The following is a 17959-nucleotide window of genomic DNA, read 5'->3' as shown; positions in this document are numbered from 1 at the left end:
GTATCACATCAAACAAGGTAGATTTTAGGGCAAAGAATACTGCCATAGATAAGGAGGGTTGCAATGATAAAGAAGATAACTCATTAAGTGGACATAGCAATAGGAAATATTTATTCACCAAATAAAACAGCATCAAAATACATGAAGAAAAAAATGATAGAACTGCACAAATAGGTAAATCTACTTTTACATTCAAATATATAAACAATTATTTTCAAATAATTGATATAAACAATTCCCAAACACAGAAAATCAGGATACAGAAAACTTAGACAATCTTATTAGCTTCTTGACCTTTGACACTTACAGAACCCTTCACCTAACAATAGTACAATACACAGACATGTCAGGTGAACCTGCAAATCTTACAGATAGCCATATTCTGGGCAATAAAGAGAGTTTCAATAAATGCAAATGATTCAAGTCATAAGGTATGTGCTCTAAAATGGAATTAAATTATAAATTACCAGAAAAAAACAAAGAAAAACATGAAATATTTGGAAACTAAATAATACATTTCTAAAAAGAGCCATATGTCAAAGTAGGAATTTACAAAGAAATTTTAAAAGATTTTAAACTTAATTAAAATAAAAACACAATATATTAAGTTTCATGGGAGGGAAATAAAATAGTCCTTATGGGACAATGCTACCATTATGCACCTATATTAGTAAAAAAAAAAAAAAAAAAAAAAAAAAAAAGCCAAGGGTGTCAAATGAAGGACCCCTTTCATATTAAAAAGTAGCAAAAAAGAAATGAAATCTAATAAAAGCTGAAGGTAATAATAAGGGTCAGACTGAAAGAGAAAAAAGAAAAAGAATATAGAGAAATTAATGAATCCATGTGCCTTAAGATCATAAAATTGAAAAATCTCTATCAAAACTGATCATAAATAAAACATTCTGTACAGACAACATCAGCATCACGACATGACTACATGTAGCATGACTACAGATTCTAGATACTGCTAGTAATAAGGGAATTTTGAACATTTTGACTACCTAAATAAAATTAACAAACTAAAAAAAAAAAAAAAACAAAATAAAATTAACAAACTACTCCTTGCAAGACATAATCCATCAAAACTTGTTCTTGACAGAGAAAGAAAGGGGAAGAAGAGGAGGAGAAGAAAACTACTATGAAATTAATCTTGTAGTTAAAATACTTTCACACAAAACAAATTCCAGGCCCAGACAGCTTCGTTGGTGAACTCTACCAAAAACTTAAGGAAGAAATATCAATTTCACAAACTGTTTTGGATAATTAACTAGCAATTGTTTTGGTTAATTAACTAGCTCCCAAATTATTCTGTAAAGCCAACATTATGCTGGAACCAAAGCCAAGCCCAGGCATTAAAGAAAGTTAGAAACTAACATCCCTCACAACTGTAAATACAATAAAATAAAATACCTAAACAAATCCACCAATATATAAAGAATAATACATCACTACCAAAAGGGTTTTTTCCCTAGAAATGCAAGGTTGGCATTACACTGAAAAATCAGTCAATTAAATTCACCATTAAAAGACTTAAAATGTACAGGGGGCTGGGGCTCAGCAGTAGCACACTTGTCTGGCATGTGTGAGGCACTGGGTTTGATTCTCAGCACCACATATAAAATAAATAAAATAAAGGTCTATCAACAACTTAAAAACATATTTAAAAGACTAAAAATGTAAAATGAAAACAAAGCAGATTGCAGTCACCAATATCCTAGGAATACCATCCCCCTACACACACACACAAATCCCTACCTCCTTGTATTTACTCTGTCATGTAGTCCCTTCCACCTTTACCAGGACTAGTCATTGCCACCTACAGAATGTGTTATAATCACGTGTTACAACCTGCACCTCTAAAATAGAATTAAATTATAAATCAATAATGAGTCAGACACTGCAATTTGGGTCCTGGGTGAGTCTCTCCAAATGACTTGCTTTGGAAATATTTCTCCATATTGGAATACACTCACAGTATAAAAGAAAAAAAATAAGTCTCTAATAACACAAGACAACATGGATGAACACAAGTAATCAGAATTAAAGAAGTCAGATACATCAGAGGACATATTGCATTAGTTCACATATATAAAATCTAGGACATGCAAACAAACCTACAGTGACAGTAGATCAAGGATCGCCTGAGGACAGGACAGGGAGAGAAATTATAAAGGGAATCAAGAAACTTTTGGCTGCCCAGGTGCAAATATGTATCAAAACTTATGAGACTGGGGGGCTGGGGTTGTAGCTCAGTGGTAGAGGGCTTGTCTAGCATGTGTGAGGCACTGGGTTCAATTCTCAGCACCACATATAAATAAAATTCTATTAACAACGAAAAAACTTAAATTAAAAAGCTTATATGAGACTGCACACTATAATTATGCCCCATTTGTCGCAGAAAATATTTAGAATGATACCTCTGAGAGTGACCTTAGCCTCAAGAGACAAAGGTGTGGGAGTCGTGAGAATTTCTGCAAACCCTCATAAAGCCAAAATGATGGAAACATTTGTGGAGATACTTTTATTTATCTATCTATCAATTTATTTTTGAGATGGGGATCCCATCATGCAACCCAGGCTTATCTTGAAATCTGAGTTCAAGTGATCCTCCTGCCTCAGCCTTCTGGGTAGCTGGGACGACAGGTATGGCACCACACCTGCTACTATGGATAGTTTCTATCCCTACAGTCTGCTGCCCTCTCCTAACTCTCTGTACCAACTGTGATCACACCTTTTCCTTCTATGAAACACCAGAGGTATCTGTTTTACAAATGACATATTTCAGGTCCAAAGGGTCAAGTTCTCTGCAAAAGGGCTGAGAAATATGAAATGTCCTTTGAGAACAAGGGACCCAATTCAAGATGCTCCCAGACACAACAGAGATTGTCAAAATTCCCACTGCTTAGGGTAACTTTGGTCACATAAATACTCTTGGCATATAGATCCCAAGATCGGATCTGCAAAGATCAGCATTCTTTCCTAGGAGTGAGTGCAAGCAGCAATACATGTGAGGCCAACACTAGATTGAGGGCTATTCTTTGCCATCCTCCTAGCATCCGAGACACCAACAGCTAGGGCTCTCACAAAATGTCTTCATCCCTTCATGCCAGTGGAATCTAATTCTGCTCCCAGACCAATCCACAATCCCCAAGATTAAATATGATGTAGAAATTAAGACATCTGTTGCCAAGCCAGAACAATATGAGGCAGGCAATTTCAGTTTAAGTGTCTGAGAAGCTAGACCAATCCATCACAGATGCCACCTGAGACCAACCATGTCCGTGTAGAAGGGAAACCTGTGCTGGCAATCAGCAGAATCCTACTGGCCCAAACCTGACCCAATCCAGGCTTAATCTAGTCAGGGGAGGGGCAGGAGAGAGTGAGAGTGCTCCACAGCCTTGGGCTACTCATGATCCCATGGAGGGACACAGAGGTGTGGCTTTCGCAGCATACTGGAGTGCACAATACAAGGCTCTAAGTGCCAAAACAGTGCCTCCTCTCAGAGGCAATGCCAGAGATACAGTTCTGGCAAGGGTCCTGCGCAAAAAGAAAATGCAAAAAGCCCCAGAAAGCTTCCAACACAGCTGGCATTCAGGATTTCCCCAGGATGGATGTTTGAATGTCTGAGGCTCAACCTCTGGCTGAGGGCTATGCACAAGGGCTGCTTCCTAATCTGTTCTCAAGGACCAGTCATGCTGAACAAGGACATGGCTGCAGCTACAAATTAAGGCCTTGCTCCAGTGTGGACCTTCCAGTGGCGGATAAGAGAAGCCCTTTGCCTGAAGGCCTTCTCACACTCACTGCATTTATATGGCCTTTCCCCAGTGTGAATCCTATGGTGCTGAACAAGTACATGTTTGTGACTAAAGGCTTTTCCACATTCATTGCACACGTATGGCTTTTCACCATTGTGAACCCTTTGGTGAGCGATAAGATCGGAGCTTTGGCTAAAGAACTTTCCACATGCAATGCATTCATAAGGCCTTGCTCCAGTGTGAACACTCCAATGTTTAATGAGCCTATACTTGTGACCAAAGTATTTTCCACATTCACTGCATTCATAAGGCCTTTCTCCAGTGTGTACGCTCTCATGCTGAACAAGTGTGGACTTGTGGCTATAGGCTTTCCCACATTCACTGCATTTGTAAGGCCTCGCTCCAGTGTGGACTCTCTGGTGGACAATAAGGTTAGAGCTATGATTGAAAACCTTTCCACATATGCCACATTCATAAGGCATTTCTCCAGTGTGAATTCTCTGATGCTGAGCAAGTATGGGTTTGCGGCTGAAGGTTTTCCCACATTCACCACATGCATAAGGTCTTTCTCCAGTGTGGACTCTCTGGTGCTGAACAAGTGAGTCTTTGCGGCTGAAGGCTTTCCCACATTCACTGCATGTGTAATGCCTCTGTCCAGCAGGAATGGTCTCCTCATACCTGGTATTACCATGTGGATCCCACTCACTGTGAGGGTAATGGTGCGGGAAAATGCTTGAGCTGCTTGGGGAGTCTTTACAACTCTTCCTTGTCATAGAAAGCATCTCTGAGGGTTGGACAGGACAGTGGTTCACAAGAAAGGTATTGCCCTTGTCCCTTCTAGTGGGTTTCTCTTCACTGGGCTGCTTGTGGTGCTGGTGAAGGTTTGCCGTGAACCAGAACTGTTTCCCACATGCCATGCACATGTATGGTTTCTGCCCAGGGTGTGTGTCCTGGTGCTTGGCCATGTGTGAAATATCTTTCAAGAGCTGACCACACATCTCACAGAGGTGGGACTCCTGAGTAGAAAAGCCTCCCTTGGGAGTCCTGGTCTGTGATACTCCCTCTATAAAAATGCTCTGCTTAGGTGCCTCTTCATCCCGTACTCCATGCCAACAGCCTAAAAGCAGAGAAATGCTGGTGAAGTACAAATTGACAAGTATTAGGAGTACCCTCATTACAAATGTGCATCAACGACAACTAAGATCATAAATCACAGGAGGGGGCTGAGGATGTGGCTCAAGCGGTAGCGCGCTCGCCTGGCATGCAGCGCGGCCTGGGTTCGATCCTCAGCACCACATACAAACAAAGATGTGGGCTGGGGATGTGGCTCAAGCGGTAGCGCGCTCGATCCTCAGCACCACATACAAAACAAAGATGTTGTGTCCCCCGAAAACTAAAAAAAAAAATAAATAATAATAATAAATAAATAAATAAATCACAGGAGGTCAGGACAACAGGCCTGAAATTAGGTTCAGTAGCTGATATCTGAAGATCATGGAATGGAGGAAGCCTTCATGGGAGAAGACACAAACGTGAGGTACAGCACAGGAAGATGATGTAGGGTCCCTAATTAAGTCTTTTACAATCAAATTTCCTTGGCTTCTTGGGACCGGTGAGAGTGATACAGAAGGATCATGGTCATGCTCAAGACAATCAAAGTGCTACTGGGTATCTGTTGTTTAAGGACCGTGCAGGGCATGTTCACTGAGATCAGGCTAATGTTGACGAGTACTGTGGAGGAAGCAATGGAGAGGAACAGCTGAGATGCAGAGGCAGAGACATGGAATGGCTAGAGACCAAAGATCAGAGAGTAAGACAAACGTGTAAATAGGAAAGTAGACAGAATTGAAGTATGGCCAGTGACCTTGGCACTAAAACAACTGTGGGCATAGAGAGGTTACGGAATGATTTAAACTCAGCCCTGACATCATAGATAAGTTCCCCAGCTTCCCCTCCCCAGGGTCACACTTACCTAGAATCTCTCTGGCAATGGCTGGAATTATGTCCACCCAGTCAGGTTGCCAGGGCTCACTGCCCAGCTCCAGTGAAGCAACTCTATGAAACATGGATGATGCATGTCCTAAGGGTAAGATAGGACAGATAAATGGCCATCACTGGTCTAGGTGACCCACCCTACAGAGAAGAAAAGTAAATATTATAAAATAATTTCACAGTGGGGTTAACCCAGTGGTCGTAGCAAGTAATAACCATACTGGTCATTGCAATTCCAGGCACTAGCCACAGGAAATATCAGCTACAGGAAGGGGGCAAAATCTGAGGCACAGAGATGTCAGGGAGAAGACAAGATGGATATATTCCACTGGCTGACTGTAGGACACATGGCTCCTGGCTTTATCTCTGCAATCCTTTGGGATGGCAGGCTCTGGGACTCCTGAAAAGCAGGAGGCAGAAATGCACACAACCCAGGTCCAGCATCCACAGCACCAGCTCCAGGGAACTGGGAAGGAGGTAGTACACCTGGCTGCAATGTAAGAAGGTCATGGCTGCCCTGGGGAACAAGGAAAGGGAAGAGTCCAGTTCAGGACACTGGGGCGGATATAAGGGCCTTACCCAGGGAGGCCATAAGAGCAAAGTTCTCCAGCATCACATCACGGTACAGGTGCCTCTGAGCCTCATCAAGGAGTTCCCACTCTGCCTGGGAGAAGTACAGGAACACATCCTCAAAGTTCACCTGCCCCTGCCACGATGGGGAGAGCCAAGTCCATGAAGTGCCTCTCTTCCAGGGGGCCCATTCCTGTCCTTACCACACCCTCCCCCCACAGGAAACACCAGAACCAGGTGCCACTAGTGTCTTCCTCCTCATGATCCCATTAATCACCGAGCCTACCACAGCCCAGGCGATTGGGCTCTAGGCTTCACATACCGGGTCCACCTTCTGTCAGCTGATTCCCCTTAGGCCTGGACCAGGTGTCCTGTACGACCCCACCGTCCCGGGGACCACACGGTGAAGGGGGCTTAGGACAGCATCCCCACCGGGTAGGTCCCATAATTCTTCCAAGTTTATAATACCCGACGGAAGAGGGAAACTGTGAGGGGCAAGAAATCCCAGAAGAGCCCCGAGGGTCTGCCTGCCCCCCTTCTGCCCACAGAGCGAGGGGGCTTCTGCTCTGCCCCTCCGTTTCCACCCCGAACCGGCGCGCGGCCGCTCACCGGGCTCCCCTGCTCTTCCTCTCCGCCATCGCCATCTGCTCTTCCCTGAATGGACCCTCCCTCACCCTCGGAGCGCCTCACCTGTGGGAGCCTCCCCGGGCTCCCCTCAGCCCCCCAACAGAGGCCCAGCCCCAGGCCCGCGCGCGCCGCTCCCTCCGCTGCGAGCCCCGTCGGCAGGGGCTCAGCCGAGCGCTCCTCCGCCCCGCACCTCCGAGCCTGGGCTGCGGCGGTCCCACAGCGGGGCTTCAGATGCGGGGTCGGGTCGAGCCGGGGATGCACCCACCTGCGCCGCGTCCATCTGCGCCGCCATCGGCCGGGGACTGGCCGGGTGACTAGGGCGGGGGCCGGGATCCGCCCTGCGGGGCCCCGCCCAGAGCCCGGGTCCCTCAGGCGGCGCCACCGCGGAGCCCGCGGCCCGCTCCGTTCAGGGAAGACAATGCCTCGGCTCCCGACTTCCCTTCCTGTCACCACGGGCTTGACATAGCGTTCCTGAGACTGATCTACTAGTCAAAAAGCAAACAAGATGTCTCCCGTGAAGGGAGTAGGAACTTCCGCTTAACCACTTCCGCTAGAGCGGAAACGCCCCCTCCGTGCGTCTTGATTGACTCGGAGCTACCGAGGCTTCTGGGTAGTGTAGTTCTCATGGCTCTAGAGGAGGCTCCCGGCCAAGGGCCAAACCTTCAGAGTAGGAGCCCAGCTGTGCCAATAGCAGCGACTGGATTTGGCGTCTGGAGTCTGTGTACTAGGCTGAGCTTTGCTTTTTCTGAGGAGCTGTTTCTGTTTTTGATGAGTGTAGTCTGTAACACATCACAGAAATACTTACCATTTCAGCCTCCTTATGCAGAAAATCCGCATCTTAAAAATATAAAAATGGACATACTCTGTTTTAGTCTGCTTTTTCACTGCTGTGACTAAAGAACCAGATGAGAACAACTATAGGAGGAGAAAAGTTTATTTGAGGGCTGAAAGTTTCAGAGGTCTTAGTCCATTAAAGGCCCGCTCCATTCTTCAGGGCTGGAGTGAGGAAGAAAATGATGGTGGAAAATCATGGTAGAGGGAAGCAGCTCCACCTGCCAGATACAAATATATGCCAGAAAGCCACGCCTGAATTCCCACCTCCTCTAGCCACACCCTTCCACTTCAGTTAATCCCTAGCAGGAGATTAATTCACTGATTAGGCTAAGGCTATAACCCAATTAGGTCTTCTCCAAACCTTCTTGCATTGTCTCACACGTGAGCTTTGGGGGATACCACATCTAAACCATAACACACTATCTGTGCTAATATCATTCAGACTTCTGCAGCTGGAAGCTATTAAATGTTATAGTGTTTTCTAATACATTTAACCTAAAGCTCTAGACCTAGTTTTCAGAGTCTCAACGTTTTGGATTAGGCACAAGACAGACAAGACTCCAGACACGGCACATGAAACATGGAATAGGAATGTTTGAAGGCCCCGAAGATGTAGCTAACTCTCGTTCTGTGGTTACCTCATGCAGGTGGCCTTGGGCTCAATCCCTTTACCTGAGATCCTCATTCTTTCTGTTGTTTTCTCATTTTCATACTTTTCCAGCTGTAGAAGTGTGAATGACATAAATTCCTGGACTGTGGACGTAGCTCAGTACCACAAACACAAAATATATTTCTCCTGTGTATAGTCAGTGATGGGTCAAACTTAGTAACATACTTTTTAAGATATATTTTATACTCCACACATTGGAATCTATTCAATCACTTTGAGTATTTAACAAGTATATAAAAAGAGGGGCAATTTACCAATGGTCATTCAATAATGAAAAGACAACATGAACAATTTATGTGCAGAAGAAATAATCAGCAAATCAAATTTCTATACATAGAAAATGTTTTTCATAAAAATATGGTATAAGGCTATTTGAGGCCAAAAATAATAAATGTAATGGAATTACATTTACAAAGAAAATTAATTTCTGAATGTAATGGGAGATACCAAAGAATGTACATTGTAGCAAGAAAATCTTAAATCTGTGGGAATGAGGAGTAAGGAATAGCATCACTGTTGGTGGTTGGTAATCTTTAATTACTTGGTCCTACTGGAGCATTAGAATAGCACAGGGTCACCAAGACAATGGGGGGCTGTGGCTGTGGCTCAGCAGTAGAGCACTTGCCTAGCATGTGCAGGCACTGGGTTCAATCCTCAGCGACACATAAAAATAAATAAGATAAAGGTATTTTGTCCAACTACAACTAAAATATATTTTTAAAAGATTATGGGAAATACTGAATTATAGGGTTGCTTATCTGTTATAGATTCAAACTGGCCCTTTGAAATATCAGGCCCCTCCCTTCGGGAGGATACAATTCTATTTTTGTATCCTGTGGTTTTATCTCTCTGTTCACTTTTTCATCTAAGGATAGTTCTGATGCTCCTTGGGTCTCTAGCTGAAGAATTCTTACTTCCAGTGTCTAGGGACCAGATGGTCATATCTAGTTATAAGCCTAGAATTTCCTGAAGTACTGGGTGGTGGCTCATTCAATTGTTCTTTAACCTTGGGAACACCAGGAGGTATTCTAACCTGTTTGGTGGGTTGCAGTAATTACCTTTTCCTATAGAAGTCCACATGTTGAGGGTGGTCCTGTGACTGGGTCTTGAGGATACTTGCTTTTCATGCCCTCTTGGATGAGTTTGACTTGTCAAACACTAAGGAATGTGGTATCCAGCCCTGAAGGAGGTCTGGTTGAAGACAGGGTTTGAGAATCAAAGTTTTATTTTTCCTGACAGACATGAAAATATTTCTAAAAGCTGACAACAGAAGTGGATCCCAGAGATTATAGAGAAAACTTATAGACCCAGAAAAAGTTGATGTTTTCCTTTTAAAATACCCTCATGAAATTTATTTTGTGTTTTAAATGAGATAGGTGAATTTTCCACTAGGCAATTATTTTTCCTTAACTAAATGACCACATAGTATATTCTTTCCTTACTGATCATGTTATTTGCAATTCCACACATATATGCATCTGCTTAAGTCTGTGAAGGAATCCATTTTTCTATTCCTGTGGCAAATGTTTTGAAACTGTTACATATTCAGTGGAATGTTCCTACAGGTATAGGAATTTTTTTTTTTATTTAAAAAACATATCTGTGCAACAACTACCCATGATAAGTTTCTTAGGCATCCCCTCTTCTTTGCTCCTGTTACATACCCAGAAAATGCCCTAGAGCTTGTGTCACCTGACAGTTTGATAGTTATTCCGTTGATGTCTTTAAATTTTACACAGATTTCCCTAGATGATATGCTTTTTTAAAATTGCCAGATTCTGAGTTTTCTATAAGTAGTTTTGTACTGTATAAATTTTGTTATGGCTACGTTTTGTAATATGGTCATTTATCTACAAAAGTTGGCTTACGGATTTGAGTTTTGTCGCCCTGACTTAACAAGTACCTGTTTGGTCCTTGATAGGAGAGAGCACACAGATCGCATCCCCAGCCCTCTTGCCGTCGGTATCCATACTTCAGAGCCCTTGCTGGTCTCAAACATCCTGCATGGCTTCACCACCCTCGTCCTTTATATTGAGCATCTCCTTGACTTGCAAACTTTGGGAGAACATGATTGGTGTTCTATGTTGGTCCTGAAGATCCTATTCAAGTCCTTGAGAAAGAAAGAGTGAACTGGCAGCTTTTCAGGGAGACTGAAACTAGCCCGTCTGCCATACGGACAATGTCTGGACGGTCTGTTGGTTCTTGATCCAGATGTCTCCTTTTCCTCCTCGGCCACCAGGCCCGTCTCCTTCCAGTTTAACGCCGTGGAACTACGTTACCCAGAAGGCTCTGCGCCGAGCCAGGCGTTTCCGGCGCCGGAGCGGTACTTCCTGCGTGGTGTGGGGCGACGGTGGTCGCTCCTCTGGGTCCGCGCTGTCAGTCGGGGGAGCGCTGGCTCTGCTGAGGTGTCGGGGGGCGGGAGGACCGTACCGGAGGAAGTCTTGGTCCCCTGTCAGAGCCCTGGGGCACGGCGACGCCGTCGTGAGCGCGCCCGCCCGGAGGGAGTCGGATGGCGGCGGCCGCGGCGCGGGTGAGCTGCGCGTGCTGGGCCCGGCCCGGGTCGGCTCCGCGTGCGGAGGGCGGGCGGCCGGCCTCTGGGAGTGCGGGCCACAGCGCGCGGGAATGAGTCCCCGCGGAGGGTGGTGAGCAGACAGGGACGCCTGGGGGAAGAGGCCGCTGCGGGCCGATGGGGTGCAGAGGAGACGAGTGGTAGGTACGTTCCGTAGGCCGATGGCGGGTGCTGGAGGGACTTGGCCCAGGGCTGGCCGTGGGCCGCGGAGCAGTGATCAGAGTCCTGGGGGGATTCCCTCGTGTATCACAGGGGTCTGAAAGAAAGTAGGGGGAAGGACCATCTCAGCTTTCTGTTTGTTTGTATATATTTTTCATTTTTTCCTGAATAACTGGCAAATGGACATAGGAGAGTTTTTGCAGGGAGCAGGTTTCAGGGAGATTAGGACTTAGGCTTTGTCCCGAGATGTCCCAGAACCAGGATGGGAGCGTCACCTGGGCAGCTTGCTCCTTCACATCTGGAGTTCTGAAGAGGGACTGGGCTACAGATAACTAAGAGGTGTTCAGTGGAGGCCTGAACCAGAGCTGGGCCTGGAGCTTATATTCAGGAGAGAAAATCTTACGTTTTAATTTCAGATGGTCCCTGAGATGAGGGAGGGCAGAGGGTAGGCCTGGTGGGTAGGGCTGCCTTTTAGGGGTAGAGTCCTGTGGTCTGAAGTGGTTCTGGTTGGCGTCTGTAAGAGTGGAAGTATACAGTATCAGGAGTCAGGACTGAAATGGAGAACAAAGTGTTGGACAGTATAGATTTGTCACTCCAGGCTCAGCGTGCCTTAAGTGGCTACTCCCTGTGGAGAAGAGGAAAGTTTGTGGGGCTGATAGAGTATCCCTTTTGGTGCCTGAGTTCCCCCTACCTTAAGGGCAGAAGGGATGATCACCTGCCCCAGTGGAAGGACCTCCCCCCCAGCAGAATTGCCTACTAGAGGGTTTATAACAGGCAGCTAGGTTGCCAAACCTACCCACTTGGTTTCCTCAGGCTCAGGTCCTATATTTATTGACTTTTTGAATTTATGAAATAGGTACTTATTTAAGCACTAATTGATCAAAATTCATACTTACACATGGGGCAGTTAAAACAGCATGGACTGTAAGCACTTAATACTTGGTTGAAAATTTAATATGGTGTTCAGCATTTGACCAAAATCAAATGTCTTGCTGAGAATGGTGGCAAACATCTGTGATCTCAGCTATTCCAGAGGCTGAGGCAGGAGGATCCCAAGTTCAAGGCTATCCTTGATCACTTAGATCCTGTCTAAAATTTAAAAAAAAGAATGACTGGGGATGTAATTCAGTGGTAGAGCACCCCTGGATTCAATCTCCAATGTGAAAACAAAACAAACAATAAAAACACACAATCAACTAATGTCCTAATTAATGTTTTAAATATCAAATTCTTATTTCAAAGGTGTATTTAAAAAACATCCTACATTACCAAAACCTTCTACGTTATCAAAACCTACCAGTTTGTTTGCACTGAAACTATTGATAGTAGCATTATGTGCACAATAGAGTACTTGACACATATGAATGAGTTTGATTCAAATAATACTCCTATTGGATGGGCACCATTATCATTCCTATGTTACAGATGACAACACTGATGCTTAGGAAGGTTGGATACTTGTCCAAGGGCACTTAGCTGGTAAGAAACCATAAGACTTAGGCCCCAGATGGTAGATGGTTAGGCACACCTGACTCCAGGATATGTAAGGGAACTTGAAAGGTCCTTTGAGATGCCATTATTATTACCTGCTTCTCACATCCTTGCTTTTCCATAGGTTCCTATGGCTGTAGAATCAATTACAGATGATGAAGAGGTAAGTATAGATGTCCCAGGTCTCACCCTCTTCAGTTCCCACCTCTATGGTTTCTGGGACTGTACTGTCCTGAGACTCTTCTATTCTAACCTTCTCTCTGCATTCCCTGAAAGGTGGTCATGTGGTATCAGGGTCTGAGTCCAGATCAGGGATTATATGGAGAGGTTTCCATTCCTGGAAACCATTGGCATGAGAGTCAGAAGTTATTAAGACTATAGTGATCAATATTAGAAAATGCTTTGAGCTGAGATTTTTCTAGGAGTGCTCAGGCAAAGCTAGTTTTTCATTATGTTGGGTGGCATGTTCGGAGGCAGGAGCTGGGCATCTATTCTGAGATGTAAAGGAGGTATAGTGCAAAGAGTGATACACATGTCTGGAGAGTGTATATGGATGGCCCTAAGGTGCTTGTACTGAGGGCATAAGGGACAAGTGACAAAAATCTGGCCATATTTGAGAAGCATGATCTGGAGGATTGCAGTAAATTATTTGGCAGGACAAGGACAGGACTCTGCACATCTAGCCCAGAGATCAGATGGACTCTATCCACATGCCTCTTATTGCCCTGTGCCAAAGACTGTGGTCAGTGGGAACTTGAGAGACTGGGCATCCATGGCTTCAGAGCCTGAAATCTCCCTTGAGGTAGGGGGTAAGGAAGAGAGTAAGTAGAAGTGGATTTGGTGGAGAATACTGAGAGTTCCAGGAAAGGAGGCTACATATAAACTCAATTCTTCCCATGTGACAGGGTTATGTGACCTTGGAGGATGTGGCTGTCTACTTCTCACGGGAGGAATGGAGACTGCTTGATAATGCTCAGAGACTCCTGTACCATGAAGTGATGATGGAAAACTTTACACTTGTGACCTCTCTGGGTAAGGTCTTTCTCACCATCACAGCATCCTGCGCAGGGCTTTCCTAAAGGCAGATGGATCCTAGGTCATGCACACTGCTGCTTTCTCCAGTGATCTGGAGTAGGTATTGTAGGTAGTAGGCCTGGGCTGGTACATTACCACGTTCTCTCCACCAACTATCCCAAAGCCAGGCAGGGAAGGACTTGAGGATCAGGAGTCTTGTAGTCAGCCTAATGGCTCTCACCCTGTTGGCCTCTCAATGGCCTGGTGATGCTGTGTAAATCCACGGCAGTTCTGTGTCCCAGGTTCTGTCCTCTTCCTCTAGCTGACTGACCTGAGGTCTGCCTGTGCCAGGAACTGAGGCCATGATGTGGTCACAACTCTCCTGGGCTGTTTGCAAGACGTTCCTCCAAGATTCTTTTTGTATTAGTTTTCTTTCCTGGGGTTAGTTGTGAAATGGGTTCTCTGGTCCAGCGTTGGTCACTTACCTGTCCTGTCTTCTCCTTAGGACTTGTATTTTCTAGGACATGTGAAATCACTCAGCTGAAGTCATAGGAGATCCCTCCATTCCTGCACAGGGAGTTATGACTCCAGCCATGCTGAAGGGTATTGGGCGGGTAGAGCTGAGGAAGACGTGAACTCAGGGATGGGGTCACATCAAGACTCTTCTAGTGCTTCTGATATTTTGGTGGCTAAGGCATGGGTAACTTCCATCTTATCTTCTACATTTTCCTGCTTAACATTTCAGTTATTTTTGACCCGGGGCTATCCCCCACCTCTCTTTCATGTTTTACCCATTCTTCTGTAGCATTTGCCAGCAAAGGCTTTTGCTGAATGTGTTGTGAGGTGAGCATTTATCTGAGTAGTCCTTGGACACAGACTCTCCAAGTGCAGTCAGCCTGGGGGGATTTGGACATACCCTATGGACTGTGTTCCATGTCTACAGCAGTTGAGGCCTCACAGAAAGCTGTTTGCAGGCATCCTACCTGTGCTGTACCCCATTCTATGTCATTGATACCCAGGAGACCTCCCCAACATGTGAACTCCTTCCTGCCTGACCTAGCCCCCTCATTCTCCCGGAAATACCAGGGACTCTTTACTGGGATACCTGACACACATTTGTGAGTGTGCTGCTGCTCCCACTAGAGTCACGCTCTTCATCAGCATCTTTCTGCCTTCAGGTTGTTGGCATAGAGCAGAGACTGTGGCGCCTTCTTCTGAACAGAGTGTTTCCTCAGAAGGAGTGCAAAGTGAAAACCGTCACCAACATCAGAAGCTGTGCTGTGGAGAGAAACCCTTAATAAGAGAAGAGGACAGGGTCTCAGTTTTGAGGGGCTGCAGAATCCACCTGTCAGAGAAGCCTTTGCAAAGCAGGAAGGATGGGAAAGATTTTACACTCAGCTCAAGTCTCCAGAAGACTCATCGTAAAGCGGAGCCTCCCAGGAGCACGGGGACTGCAGAGGCCGTTAATTCTGGGAAAAGGCACTACCAATGCAGTGAGTGCGGGAAAGCTTTCGGTCAGAAATATTTGCTTGTTCAGCACCAGAGACTACACACTGGAGAAAAGCCTTATGAATGTAGTGAATGTGGAAAGCTATTCAGCCATAAATCCAACCTTTTTATACACCAAATAGTTCACACCGGAGAAAGACCTTATGGGTGCAGTGAATGTGGAAAATCCTTTAGCCGAAATGCTGACCTCATTCAACACCGCAGAATTCACACTGGTGAAAAACCTTTTACGTGTAGTGAATGTGGAAAGGCTTTCAGACATAATTCCACACTTGTTCAGCATCACAGAATCCACACTGGAGTAAGGCCTTATGAATGTGGTGAATGTGGGAAGTTCTTCAGTTTCAACTCCAGCCTCATGAAGCATCAGAGAGTTCACACTGGAGAAAGACCTTATAAGTGCAGTGAATGTGGGAAATTCTATAGCCACAAGTCCAGTCTAATTAATCACTTGCGAGTTCACACTGGGGAAAGACCTTATGAGTGCAGTAAATGTGGGAAGTTTTTTAGCCAAAGCTCAAGTCTCATGCAACATCAAAAAGTTCATACTGGAGAAAAGCCTTTTAAGTGCAATGAATGTGGAAAATTCTTTAGTGAAAATTCCAGCCTAGTTAAACATCAGAGAGTTCACACTGGAGCAAAGCCTTATGAGTGTAGAGAATGTGGGAAATTTTTTCGCCACAGCTCCAGCCTTGTTAAACATCGGCGGATTCACACTGGAGAAATGCCTTATGAGTGCAATGATTGTGGGAAATCGTTTAGCCAGCGTTTCAACCTCATTCAGCACCAGAAAGTTCACATTAGAGAAAAGTCTTGATGCTTCAAATGTGGGTAAACCTTTATCCACACCTCCAGCCTTTCCACAACCCTGGAGAGGACACAAAACTAAAAGGCATTACGAATGCAGTTAGTGTGGGAAAGACTTTAATTAAAGGTCTGTTCTGACTCAGTGGCATAAACATCACAGCCCAAATAAATCTTATCAACACAGTGAATGTGGAGGAAGTCTTAAGCCAGTGCTGTAAACTTGTTCCATGCCAGGAAGTTCAAACTGGAGAAAGGCCTTAGTAGTGACTTAACAGAGAAGTACCAGGGACTGAATATCACTCGTTCCAGACATGCACACTGAGAGGATGAAAATTGCTGCCACCATGCTTCTCCCAAGATATGGTCCTCTGCCTGTAGGCTCTAGGGAGAAGAGGAACTTGTACTCCTGGCTACACAAGGTGGAGTTTCCATCTAACTAAGCAAGGAGGCAGGGAGGAACAGAATGTCTTGGTTCAAGTAAGACTGACTCTTGCTCTTCGTACTGAATGTTAGATTTTCCTAAATAAATATTTCGTGTATACCTTGAGGACCATTTCCAGAAGACTCTCAATTGTATCTTTTATATTTCATCAGGTTTCCTGGGAACATGTCTGTAATGTTCTTCACACTCTCATGTTAGAAGTTAGTCCAAATATTTAAGTTTTTAAGAGCCTGTCAAGTGGTTATTTGTTTTCACATCTCCTCCAAGAATATATCACATTATCAGTTCTTCATATCCTTCCTGACACTTTCTAATTCATGGACTATTCATTTTAGTCATACCAGTAGGTATGCAGTAGTATTTTGTTGGGTTTTAATTTCTTCTCCCCTAATGGGTCAATGTTGCGTTTTTTCATGTGTGTCGTCTATATACCTTGAGTGAAATGTCTGTTCATTTTTTTGTTTGTTTAAAAATTACTTGTTTTTTTATGATTGTTTTGAAATTTTATTAATATTTTTGGATGCAAGTATTGCCTATATTTTCTCACAATCTTTGGCTTTTGTATTTATTTAACAGTATCTTTCCTAGGGCAGAATTGCTTAATTTTCATGAAGTCAAATGTATCCATGTATTCCATTATTGTGTACTGGTACTTCATTCTCTTTCTTTTACTATACTGTATCTTTGCCTTTAAATATTCATTCTTGTAAAATATTTGTACATTTAAGTCCAGATGAAGAATTTATGTAGAAATGTTTGCATGTGCGCATATCCTCTATTCTAAAACAACCTAGCAAGCAATTACATTCCAGTAGTTATAGGCATATTTAATATCCAGTTATTAGTTTGAAAAATATATATATATATATATTGGTACTGGGGATTGAACTCAGGGGCACTTGCCCACTGATCCACATTCCCAGCCCTATTTTGTATTTTATTTAGAGACAGGGTTTCACTGAGTTGCTTAGTGCCTCACATTTGCAGAGGCTGGCTTTTAACTCTCATCCTCCTGCCCCAGCCATCCAAGCTGCTGGGATTACAAGAATGCACCATTTTGCCCAGCTTGAAATATAATTTTTATTTAATTATTTATTTTTAAATATTTTTTTTTAGTTGTAGATGGACACAATACCTTTATTTTATTTATTTATGTTTATGTGGTGCTGAGGATTGAACCCAAGGCCTCACACATGCTAGGCAAGCGCTCTATCACTGAGCCACAACCCCAGCTCCGAAATATAATTTTTAAATTAAAGGAAACTGCGTCCCTTAGGGAAGAGGTTATTTTCAGGATTGGGCAGGAAATGTACAACATGAGCTTAGACATATTTTTGCATATTAGAAAGTAATGTAAATAGAATGATATTTATGTATTAGTTTTCTATTGCTGTCCTTATAAAGTATGACTTAAGCAACACAAACTCATTATCTAACAGTTCTGAGGGTCATAAGTACAACACAACACAGATTTCACTGGGATAAAATCAAAGTATTACAGAATTGTATTCCTTTCTGAA

At 44.1% G+C, this 17959-nt stretch overlaps 2 protein-coding genes across 10 annotated transcripts in view; one reads left to right on the top strand and one right to left on the bottom strand.

Annotated features, from left to right (window-relative positions):
- ZNF772 (zinc finger protein 772) overlaps positions 1–7474 on the bottom strand; it is a 59490-nt gene extending 52016 nt beyond the window's left edge. The window contains exons 1-4 of one of the 4 annotated variants that reach the window (XM_081274740.1): positions 7210–7474; positions 6327–6453; positions 5728–5835; positions 1046–4872 (exon numbers count right to left, since the gene is read on the bottom strand). In XM_081274740.1, coding sequence (XP_081130866.1) covers positions 3725–4872; positions 5728–5835; positions 6327–6453; positions 7210–7236 — 1410 coding nt within the window. In that variant the 5' untranslated portion in view covers positions 7237–7474 and the 3' untranslated portion in view covers positions 1046–3724. Of the gene's footprint in view, positions 1–1045; positions 4873–5191; positions 5487–5727; positions 5836–6326; positions 6454–7209 lie in introns of those variants that run through there. The other 3 variants (XM_081274741.1, XM_081274742.1, XM_081274743.1) reach the window with 3 other exon arrangements.
- A 3323-nt stretch (positions 7475–10797) lies between these two features.
- Positions 10798–16691, top strand: LOC308637564 (zinc finger protein 419-like). Of its 6 annotated transcripts, none has more exons than XM_081274063.1 (4): positions 10798–10978; positions 12792–12830; positions 13573–13699; positions 14920–16691. In XM_081274063.1, exons 1-4 carry the CDS (start codon positions 10958–10960, stop codon positions 16005–16007), a joined length of 1275 nt encoding a protein of 424 aa, XP_081130189.1. In that variant the 5' UTR covers positions 10798–10957; the 3' UTR covers positions 16008–16691. The 6 variants fall into 6 exon arrangements, with proteins under 6 accessions (XP_081130189.1, XP_081130188.1, XP_081130185.1 ...); XM_081274062.1 differs by having other exon boundaries at positions 14917–16691; XM_081274059.1 differs by having other exon boundaries at positions 14860–16691.
- The last annotated feature ends 1268 nt before the right edge of the window (positions 16692–17959 follow it).

The sequence above is a fragment of the Spermophilus citellus genome (genome assembly GCF_964194105.1).
Source record: "Spermophilus citellus genome assembly, chromosome: 18".
NCBI classification, from domain to species: Eukaryota; Metazoa; Chordata; class Mammalia; order Rodentia; family Sciuridae; genus Spermophilus; species Spermophilus citellus.
Note: the sequence above shows the minus strand (reverse complement) of the source record. Positions and strands in the feature narration are given on the sequence as shown.

Coding starts and splice junctions, on each gene's coding strand:
- LOC308637564 (XM_081274059.1), top strand. CDS start 10,958: ATGGCGGCGGCCGCGGCGCGG. Junction 10,979..12,791: donor TGGCGGCGGCCGCGGCGCGG/GTGAGCTGCGCG, acceptor GCTTTTCCATAG/GTTCCTATGGCTGTAGAATC. Junction 13,700..14,859: donor TACACTTGTGACCTCTCTGG/GTAAGGTCTTTC, acceptor TTCTGCCTTCAG/GTTGTTGGCATAGAGCAGAG.